An 11,713-nucleotide genomic window follows, 5' to 3' on the forward strand; every position below is an offset into this window, starting at 1 on the left:
GCCCTGCATTAGGGTCATAAGTCATGTTAAATCTAAATGGACCTTTTAAAGATGTAAAAGGATTTTTGCCCTCTAACAGCTTTAGAATACCAACCATTATTGTGGTGTTGATCAATCTTGATGCTTACAGGCTCTGGCGCAGAGGGAACAGTTCCCTGTAAGTGTGGACACCTTGCAGAAACTTCAAGGACAAGTAGACACCATCATACAGGAGCTACCTGAAGACTTACAGGGGATCTTACTGAAAACCAACAGCTCATGATATACGTGGAGTAAGACTTTCCCAGCTTGCTTTTATACAGCACAGTCACCAAGCAACAGAGCAAGACTCCCGGGAACACTGGTATGGTCTGGGCTTTGTGAAACAGGTGAACAAATTGCCACCCAGAGAAACATCAAGATCTATTTTTCTAATATTGTATCATAGACAGACTGCTTTTTATGGACAAAGACCCGATCACCGGTTATTGGGGGTCTCAACGGGGTAAAATCTAGATCATGTCTTAATGTAAGCATACAGCTTTGTTTTATATAGCAAAACTTAGAAACTGAGAAAAATCCATTCTAACATCATGTTTTACACAGTACGCTTTAATGAGGTGTCACAAAATTATTATTTAATTAGACTTAGTACAGTAATCCATAGCCTTCATTTCTGGTTGTGATGGTTACAAACTTCTAGAGGATGAAATCATATTGGTTGATATCTATGACCATACACTGTGTCTGTTGGCACTGCCTTATTACTGGCTATATTTTACAAGGCATAATACCTCTGTAAGAAGCCTTAGTGGAAGCTGCTGTTTTCTAATTCTTTTCTCTGATTCCCGCACTCTACTCATTTTGGATCAGTAAATCAGAAGCTACTTAGTTTCTTTGATACAAACCAGTTCTTGTCCACTGATGCATTTGGACGCAACCAAAGAACTGCAGCTTCCATCTGAGGCTTTTCTATACATGCTCGGAATGACAAATATTTGACTAAAGTTATTTAAATATTTTTTAAGCCGCCTATATTCAGTATGACAACTGGCATTGTGCCATGAATTGTGTTCCCCCCAATTTATATAGTGTGTCAATATTTTGTTCATTATCATCCACATCCTAGGACCTGTGCACTTGATTTTGGCATTTTTTATTATGTAGTTGGCTGAAAGTTTAATTCTATCCAAAACTCTTTTGAATGAAATGGGGAAGGATTACAACCCCTTTTTTCCCCCATCGGGGATATTTCCTCTATCTGTCCCAGTGACAGAGTTAGAGGGACAGGATGTCTATACAATGAGGACAGAAATGGCATCAAAATAACACTTCTTCTTAGCGGAGAATGGGGAATTGTAAAAATCTCTGTCAAGTGTTTATTTGGTCCTTGGCTTATTGCATTGTAAAAAAAAAAAAACATTTCCCTAATTTCTGATCTTGGTGTCACCAGTACAGAAACTAAGAGAAATCTCAAACCAAATTTAAAAAAAGTTGTTTGCTGCTTTCGGGCTTTGAAAAGAATCTATCTCTATACCTAATAGTATTATTTTTAAATGTAAAGAGCAACTGAACTTTCAGTTTAAATCAGCTAAATAAAAGAAAGCAGCCATAGGCTTGGTAGAAAAGCTTGTCCCTCTACCAACATGCTGTAGAGATTATACCTTGTTCTATGTGGAAGCAGTGATCTTTTTGCAGAGGTCCGACAAGCCCCCTGGTTAGTCGATGTTGAAACTCTAATCAGCAGGGAATATGCATTTTGGTGATAGAGCTAATGTTCTGGCTCAGGTGCGGTTGGACCTCTGCAGAGAGATTGCTGGTTCAACAAAGAAAGTAAGGGTTCTTCTTTGCATCTTTTTGCCATGGTATCGGTGTTTCTACTCAGACTTTAGCAGATTTAAAATGAAGGTGGGGTTTTATAGATACTTTGTCACTCTAATATTGAAAGATCCTAAAAGACATGAAGAGCAGGCATCCAGAGGGTTTGATCAGGCTGTGTTCAGGAAAGCGCTTGTGCAGGGGGACACCATGGTTAGTTATCAATCTGCACAGGTGAGACATCCTATCCAGATACCTTACCGGCAATGTTGCCCTTGCACATGCCCTCTCCTGAATACAGCCTCAGCAGGGTTGGATGTTCTATTGAGAGGTTGGGTTTGGGAGCTGCTTTCAGAACCTGATAACATAGGAGAATAGTAACCACCAGTAGACATTGTATTACCATAAAGGATAAGTTCACCTTTCTAAAAAAAAAAAAAATGCACAACTTTTTGCAGGTAAAAAAAATTGCATTTATTATTTCATTTTTTAAGGAGCCTGTGAAACATTGCACCAGCGATCATCAGATTGTGGGTGCAATCTCAGGCTCCTGCAGACTGACTGTGTACCTAAATGCCTGTACCTCATACTTTCAGGCAGTTATCAGTGCTCTGGTAGTTCATTAAGAACTACAAGCCATCAGCCGCAAAGGCTTGTAGTTCATTTATCCACAGAACTCTGTGAATGAATGAAACGGCCGTGTGGGCAGAGCCCCGTGCGTCTGTGTTCTTTTCAAATTGTGACAGAAGATCCCCGACCCGCTGTCACAATTAGAAGGAAGGTCTGGGAGAGACTGCAGGAGCGGGAACATGGTGGACCATGTAACATGTTCCCAAAGGTGAACTTAACCTTTAACTTGCATATATACTGTTGGGTATGGTGACAGAGACTTTTTAAAGAGACTTCATTTAAAAATGGTCACGTTGGTATAGCCTCTGCTTTCAAATATTCTTACATCTTTGCAAGTCCTGCTGTTTGATTGGTCAAGACTGAAACTCCTATTTTCTATCTATGCAGTTCTGTCTCATCACTGTCTTCTGACACATGGCTGGACTTTGTGTAATTTTATGTGTGCTGTCTGTGCTTTGACCACTCAGCCCCATAGCATGCAATACAACCTGTTCTGAGATGGGAGACTATTGCTTTTTTTTTTTTTTTAATGTTCTTTATGCACAAATCATTCTGACCAGGAGTCAGAATGATTTGTGATGAATGATTAAAAATGATTACGTATAGATACTCCTAATGTCAGCCTGATTTCAAATTTTATACATTGCACATCTAAAGATGCCCTTAAACATCCAATGGCCAGTTGAATGTGCAGGTCCGTCCTGATTTAGCCATAAATAATCATGAGTGTTGAGTATTCCTAGCCTATACCTAGGCTATGCAGAAGGCAGAAGAGGGACAGATCTCACTGCAGATGGCCCTGAACAAGCTACCCTAGCCTGTCTCACTATGTCACTCAGTACTGTATGAAACTGCCACATGAGACTGTTGCCTCTTCTGTCCAAAACCAGTATCAGGTCATGTTTTCCAGCTCCCAGGTGCTTGCCTAGCTGTACATTGGACACAGTGTAAAAGAAGCACAATTATTTCACATGTGATGCTTTGAGCAGACCTGTAACGCATAACCAGTCAGTGATCTGTTTGGGCTTTATTAATGTATTTTTATATCTACACATATGCTGCACAGAGTATGTTAAATTTATTTTCTTCTATGATGGTGCCTAAGGAACCACAATTATATCTCATTTCATATTGGGAAATAAATGGCCCAGTGCTACTACAAAGGCTTGATAATGATCAGATGGTAGAACAGTTGTGTAGCTCCAGTTAATTTATAAATGTATCAACTCTTTCCAATCCTGTTTGCAGTAAAGTGAAATCAGAGGCGTTACTATGGGTTACTGCACCTGTGGCATCAGTTTTAATAGGAAGCACTTTTGCTTTGGATCACTGTCAGAGATGGACTTATGTTCAGGTCTGGGAAACACATTGAGGTTGATTTACTAAAGCTGGAGAGTGCAAAATATGGTGCAGCTGTGCACGATAGCCAATCAGTTTCTAACTTAAGCATGTTTAATTTAGCTTTGACAATAAAACCTGGAAGCTGACTGGTTTCTATGCAGAGCTGCACCAGATTTTGTACTCTGCAGTTTTAGTAAATCAACCTCCTTGTATTCTACTAAAGGTTACAAAGAGCCGCTTGCTAATGAACAAAGACCTATCGATTACATTCCTGTAAAGAGATTGTAAAGTTGTCTCTAACTATTAAAGTTTTTAACATTATTTTGTATTTCAGTTGTCTGTTTGGTAAGATAGTACTTTACTGACAATTTTTGGACACTCAAGCTTTTTTTTTTTTCTTGGTTTGTAAAACCTTAATCTGAAAAGAAACAAACCTATTTAACAAGCATTTACAAAGCATTAGGAAGCGTCTGTGAGCAGCACAGTGCTAACTTAGTGATTAGCATGTCTGCCTTGCAGCACTGGGGTTTTGGTTTGAATCCCAACCAGAACACTATGTTCATGGAGTTTGCATGATTCGGTTTTCTCTGGGTACTTACCTTTCCTCCTTATACATGCTGGTAGGCAATTGGCTCCCATCTAAATTGGCCCTAGTATGGGTGTGTATGTGGAATAGGGACCTTAGATTGTAAGTACCTTGATGGCAGGGACTGATGAGAATTTACTATATGTAAAGTGCTGTATAAATTGTTGCCACTATATAACTGCCTGCAATAAATAAATAAGCGTCAGGCAACTTTCATGAAGCTCTTAAGGGTTTTGTGAAGGTATGACCCAAACTTACCCCCAAACCTCCCTCTTACCCCCAAACCTTAATGTCGCAACATTATTTATTTTATTTACCATGTTCCTGTAGCAAAAAAAAAAAAAAGAGAACTTTTTTACTCTTTGTGATGTCATTACCATATTTGTAAAATTCTTGCAGGGGTTGCTGGAAGCTCAGTTCCTGTTGATGTAGACACAGCCCCAGAACTACATCTCTCAACAGCCTTTTTCCTACACACAGTGTGTGGGAAGGTTCTTGGGAGTTGAGGCACAGTGATCACATGATCAGAAGCGGGTCCCGCTGGTGACTGATCTTTACCCCGGACTGAGAGCTGTCTTTGAGCGTAGCACATTAGCATTGGCCGCCCAGCAGCTAATATGTGCTACATGTGGGTGTTAAAGCCCACCCTTTTGCCACTGCACATGTGTTGGGTGGTCTTAAAGGAATAAAACATGAGGCAATGTTTATGTATTGCAGGAATGTACTATGTGTGTTTTTTAAGGTTGTAGCTTTAGACAAGAATTCAACAGGCTTTAGTTTACATCTTGGAAAATACTTCACAGCTTCTCTGACCAGCAATTGCAAACTAGGGCTAAGGGCTCATTCATACCATGTTGGTTGTGCTGCGTTTTTCTGCAAACCATCACACAAGCATAGTGTGAACAGGGCACATAGGAAACAGTTGTTTTCTATGTATCCTGTCCAGACCATACATGTGAGGCTTTACGCAAAAAAATGCAGCTCAATGGATATGATGTGAGCTGACTTTAAGAAATGTCTTCAGTAGAGAGATCTCCTAGGATAGCCTTTTCTAGACATTTTGTGTTTCCTTGCAGCTTTCATGGTTTCAGTACCTAAGATTTTTTAACCTTTTTAAATTTTACTTGGAAAATGAATATTCTGTCTTGCACAGACAATTGTATCGGTGATTTATATCCTCATGTAGTGCCACATCCAACAAGTCTGAACAAAAGAAAATTTACCCCTAAGGTGGACTTTAAAGGCACTTATGTAAATCTTAAATATATGAAAATATATGTTGCTTAGAAAAAAGTATAAACATAGTATTTAAAAATAAAACAATAGAAATGGAATGATTACAAATCTGTGTACAGTGTCACCATATTCAAAACACTACAAATGAGATCCTCCTTCAACTGACGCGTTTCTGTCTTGCACAGATCAGCTCTCAGTGCTCAGGTCAAATACTCTGAGAAGTGTTGGAATTATGTGAAGCTAAAATTAATCCAGAGGTTGTTGATCTTCCGGTCTCCTTAGCGTGATTAGATCCATAGTACCAAGCCACATAACATAGGAGAGCTGATGTATGTATAGGCCAATGCTTTCGATAGTGTTCAGCACCCATTTACAGGAAAAAAAAAAAAACATTTAGCACCTTCAGGTTTTAGCACAGGACAAAAAGGGATTTTTTTTAATAAGGTTTCATTCACACAACCAGTTTTGGCCATACATTGTAAAGAGTCAGCGCTTCTCTGTGGTGGGTATTCCCAGGTGTTTGTGATCAGCCACGTCCAGCAGCAGCCTCTACAAATCAATGGCAGGTTGATGGGCGCATCTCATTTGCCCCTAATCACATGCCACTGCTCAGATGTGCCGTTACATGGGAAGAGCTGTGGCACCTGTCATTGATTTGTATGGGCTGCTGGTGGCTGATCACAAACACCCGTCAATACTTGTCGCAGCGAAGTGCTGATTCTTGGTGGTGAACCCCCAAATCAGTCATGTGAATGAAGCCTAAAGACTAATTATTGCAGTTCTAATAAATGGACAAACAAAACCTCAATGTGCAGCTTTATTGAACAACCTTGATCCACAAAATAAATACCTCCATAATGTATATGTATTTAATCAATACTGCGTAAATCCCTTTTTTTTGTCCTTTTTTTTTTTTTTTTTTTTTTTTTTTTTTATAATATTCCTGTGCAGGAAATGTGCACATGTGGCAAAAATGTAATGCCATACATTTGTTAATGTTTTTTTCTGGCATTTTGGCTATAATTGGTATTTTTTTGTGCAGGTCTGTTATATTCTGTATTTTGTAAAATATGGAGTTACTTTAGGTCTGGCCCCTGTGGTACATGGTACTATTGGGCTGGACTTTAATATTTAAAGTGGTTCTAAAGACCCAAGGTTTTTTACCTTTGTGCATTCTATGCATGAAGGTAAAAAGCCTCTGTGCAGCAGCAGACCCTAATACTTATCTGAGCTCCATCTCGATCCAGCGATGTGCATGAGAGCCTCTCTTCTCTCTGGGGACTCTCCTTCCCTATTGGCTGAGACAGCAGCCAGAGCAAATGTCAATCACAGCCAGAGAGCCAATGAGGGGAGAGAGGGGCGGGGGTGAATGGACGCGCAGAGCTGCGGCTCGGGAATGGGTCTCCTTGGGTGCCCCCATTGTAAGCTGCTTGCTCTTGGGGTACCCTGCAGTAGAGAGAGGCCAAGAGCCTGGTGAGGGACCAAAGAAGGGGAGGATCTGGGCTGCTCTGTGCAAAACCACTGCACAGATCAGGTGAGTATGACATGTTTTTTATTAAAGCTTTTAGTATCACTTTAAGGCTCCTTGCACACTGACTGACCCTGTCAGTTTTGCAGGCGGACCTGATTGCGCCATCTAATGCTCTCTAGGGAGCGGCTGATGTCAACTGACATGTGATCCGATGGGTCAAATGGGGATCCATTTCTCATCTGTCAATCAAATCGGCTGACAGTCAGATGGAAATGGATAGGCGGTCCGTTTCAATCCGACAGCTCATAGAGGACGGCAGGCTGTGTCCATGTCCGCTCTGCACCAGTGGAGTGGACACGGACCTGTTAGTGGGGATCAGCGGAGAGATCACATACCGAGCAGGCGGATCCGCTGGCGTACTCCGCCAATGTTAAAGGGGCCTAAGGGAAGAGCATTCTGGTGCTGATAGGATCAGTACAGGTTTTTTGTGGGTTCATGTAGTATTAGGCAGACATTTAAGGTTTAGTAGGGACCTGTTCACACCACTGTGTTGTAGTAATGTGCGATAACAAACTAATCATGTTGTGATGCATATTAGTACATGTCATTTTGTTCAGTATTTTAACCTTTGCATGTTATACTAATACTTTTTTTTTCTATTGTTGTCTTTAATCACTTTATTTCACTCCCTCCCTGGTTGCATTAGTCAGCAGGACAGGAGATGAATGGAAACAGAGACGGCAACAGCAAACCTGACGAGGATTCTTACACCCCCCCCCCAACAACACCCCTCTACTAAGTGTGTTTTTATTGTCATCTGGTCACTTTCCTTTAATTCCTGTCACCAACAGACCAAAATAAAATATTTTCCTTCACTATATATATTGCAGCTTTGTGCACTGTATAACCTGTATGTTGCATCACAATGCATACAGTGCTGTGTTTTGGCAACGGTACAGTGACTTCTTGTCTGCTGCTGGAACAAACTCAAGTTGGGCTGAGCACCATTCACAGGAAACGTATTTTAGCAATGAATACTAGGCTTCCTGTGATTGGAGATGGGGATCTTGACATCATCCGCCGCCTTTCCACCTCAGCAATTCAGAGAAAGGCTTGTATTTGACAAAAATAAAAAGCCACCTGTGAATGGCTGAGCAGTGTTGAGACTGCACTTTGTTAGGGAAAAGGACAGGAATTGCCCATACCTCTCCAGAACACAGCACTGTATATAGCTAATGCTACAAACAGTTTATATAGTGCTGACAGTAGCCGAAGCAATTAGTGAAAGAAAATAGTTTGGGCCAGCTTGGCCCAAACAAACTAAAGTGGTGACAAAGCCTGAGTTGGGCTTTAACACAAGGGTAAGGGACCTCATTTCAGCCATTATGACTCTAATTTTCAAATTGCACTGGACTTAGCTGACATTGACCCATGTTTTTTTTTAATAAAGCATCCTTATTCTGGTGTGTATGCTTTGAGTCAATCTCACAAATTCACTGTAAAAAAAAAAAAAATCACTGTGGCTTCACTACAGTGCTGTGATTGACCATTCAGGGCATATGTCCCTGAAGGCATACGGCCCTAAACACAAGTACAGCTCGAAACCGCATCCAGCCGCATATTCCAGCCTGTCATAGATTTTAACAGGCTGCTTGCAGCAACTGTCCCTACCGGGTGCTACAAAATGACAGGCAATCAAACTAAAGCAGTCCATAACTCTGGTATACAGCAAAATAAAACAACCGCTCACAGCCAATATACTATTCCCACACCAGGGTTTAAGGTTCCTGCTTGCTTTGGGGTCCAGGAAACACAGGAGCCCAGGCAATGTCGTAGTAGCCAGACAGTCCACAGACCTCTCAATGCTGTGTTCTAGTCCACTCAACACCCCACAGACCCCTACTGACTGCTTCCCGCCCTTATCAGCCCTCTTGCACTCAGGCTATCTCTCTCAGGAACATTGTACCCGTAGTCTGGGTTGGAGGCTGTTTCCCACCCAAATTTTCTCTAAGCCCCTGATTTGCAGGTTCTGTATAAGGACTTGGGCCAGTCATACACAGTTCGAATTTTGGCCAGTTCAGCAGGAACCAGCCAAGATCCAAACCGTTAATGGGTGGGCTGAATGTACCAAGTTGATTGATCAACTTGGGTACAACCAGCCTGCCGGATTCTCTTGCGGTTATCGCTAGCAGCTGCTATAGCCACTTGTGATATTCACTGGCCCGGCAGTGCAGAGATTCCTGCATCAACGCTGTCTGTGTTGATGGGGGAATCGAGCAAATTTATTTTCTGCAACCTGTCCTCTCCCGGTGGGGGTAGCTGCCCCCACCGGGAGCAGACAATTGCTCGGCAGGAGATAATTCCCTTGTCAGCACTGTGTTGATGGGGTGATCATTGGTGCCTGCCTTAGTGCACTTGCAACAGAAATAATTGAGTACTGTCCATTTAGCTGTCTTATTTCACTAACTATGCAAGTTTTATTACCACTACTGTGTAAATTTTGTTTGTGTGTGTGTGATTTTTTTTATTTTTTTTTGGGGGGGGGGGTTAATTTTATTTCCCTCAGATATTTTTTTTTTATCTTCCTGCTAAAACTTTGTGTATTAGTACTGCTTGGACCTTAAAGAAGGGGACATACCCCAAAAGCTTGTCCTGAAAATTTTTATGTTAGTGCAAATAAAAAAAAAAAGTATCACGGACAGTACTCCATTGTCTCTGTCACTAAAAGGAATAAACTGAAATTAATTATAGTGTACACAAACACAGAAGACTACTCTAAGATGATCATATAAAAGATAAGCCTACATCGAGCAAATGGATACCAAACATGTCGAGCCTCAAAACTGAACACACCTGTAAAATAGAGAAAAACTACACAGGCAACATTTTTATAGCCTTTACTGCTCATCAGTTTAGAGTTTACAGTGAACGATGGCCCTGGAATTGTTGCTCTTACTCCGATACGCGTGCTATTACCTAATATGTGAGATGCGAGTTTGCATTCTTATGTAGGTGGGTGCGGGGGGGCTTTTAAACTTTTTTGGGGATGTTTTTTAATTTATTAAGTTTTTAATAATTTAACGTATTTGCGATCACAAGGGCTGATAATCCCGCTATGTGATAGTATAGTGCAGGTGACCTATTTTTTTTAAGGAGACATCAGAGGTCTATTAGACTCCTAGTGTCACCTCTGCACTCTTTTGAGTGAAGTGTCGGAAAAGCCGTCTGATGCTATAGCGACTGACAGTCCATTTATGTGCCGGTGTTGCCACCAACCGGAATAGCTTTGTTGGTGGCAGCTAAAGGGACTCTGTTGTGAGGAGGAGAGGTCAAACTGCTGCCGTTATGAAATGTGAGTACCTAGAGGTTCCTGCATATACTCGTAGCATCCTCCCAAACCTTCCTGCCATGACTGAAGGCCAGACTGTCCTGACAGGCATTTATGGGAGGTATGCCACTAAGCCCCTCCACATATTCCTCTTGGACCATCTTCCTGATGAGCACCCTCAATGGCCAACAGAAATTACCAGAAGGCTGGAAGGGCAGAAAAGGTACTTCAGTTCATAATGGTGATGAAGCCTGTCCACTTCTACCTGTCCCCTCCATATTCCTATAAGAAGGACTGAGAAATGTTCATGACAGCAAGGTTTAGGAGGCTGCTGCACCTATGTATAGGTATCTGTAGGAGCTGGGAACTTCATTTCTGCAGCAGTTTCCTCCTTCCACCCACTGATGGTCTCTTTAACCTTGAAATTGGCTCAGGCTACAAAAATGACTTCCTTGTACCAAGGTCACGTATTCAATGGACCCGGGATTGACCCAGGCCATGAAAAGGTGGCCTTATTACAGGTCTTTGTAAATCACTGGTTTCAGTATTGACTGATGAAACATTTTTACTAATTGCCAGATTCCAGTAATTGTTCCAGGAAAGAATTACCCACTCCGTACCAATATACTTACAATTTGCATTAAATGAAGCCTTAGAATGGTATGCATTGTTACCTTGTTTTTAAAAGTCATTTGTATTTTAATATTCTGTAATTTTTTATGCAAATTACTGCTTCTAGCCAGACTTTCCTAACAAATGTATATTTTATTTATCACATAACCTGAATGTTTGCATTCCTTAGTGCATTGGAAGCACATGTATATTAAGGGGCATCCTATGATTGTCTATGTGCAAATAGCTTTGTTACAGAACTAATTTATGACTGTCTGCTAAAACACTGTACAATACTCTCCTAATACGCATGTTCCGTGCACTGAATCTAACGTGGCCACTCATTTAAGAATGTGTATTTTTCTAATACTGAATAAAGACATCACTTTGTATACAGTGTTGGTTGTGGAGTCTGTTTCATGGAAAACGTCCAGAAGACTTTTGTGATTACGATGTGACCTTTCTGATGGCTGAGTGGTAGCATCAGTTTCTTGATAATGTACACATTTCTCACTGCAGTTCTGCTGACAAATGACAGATAAATCCATATGTGGCAGGATCGTAGCTGGTTGGACATCAATCAGCTTCCTTTTCTCTCCACTTCTTATTCTTTTCCTTTCCATAATCCCACCCTTATTCTTGCAGAACCTTTAGACCAACCTTTCTCAACCTTTCTACCCTTAAAATAATTTTCAGGTCTGAGGGAACCCCT

At 41.1% G+C, this 11,713-nt stretch overlaps 1 protein-coding gene across 1 annotated transcript in view; it reads left to right on the forward strand.

Moving 5' to 3' along the window:
• The window catches only part of DENND6A (DENN domain containing 6A), a 118,120-nt gene extending 106,722 nt beyond the window's left edge, over nucleotides 1-11,398 (forward strand). The window contains exon 20 of the mRNA XM_073592245.1: nucleotides 131-11,398. Coding sequence (XP_073448346.1) covers nucleotides 131-262 — 132 coding nt within the window. The 3' untranslated portion in view covers nucleotides 263-11,398. The remainder of the gene's footprint in view (nucleotides 1-130) is intronic.
• Nucleotides 11,399-11,713: the final 315 nt, after the last annotated feature.

This window comes from Aquarana catesbeiana, linkage group LG07, assembly GCF_042186555.1.
Source record: "Aquarana catesbeiana isolate 2022-GZ linkage group LG07, ASM4218655v1, whole genome shotgun sequence".
Taxonomy (NCBI): Eukaryota; Metazoa; Chordata; class Amphibia; order Anura; family Ranidae; genus Aquarana; species Aquarana catesbeiana.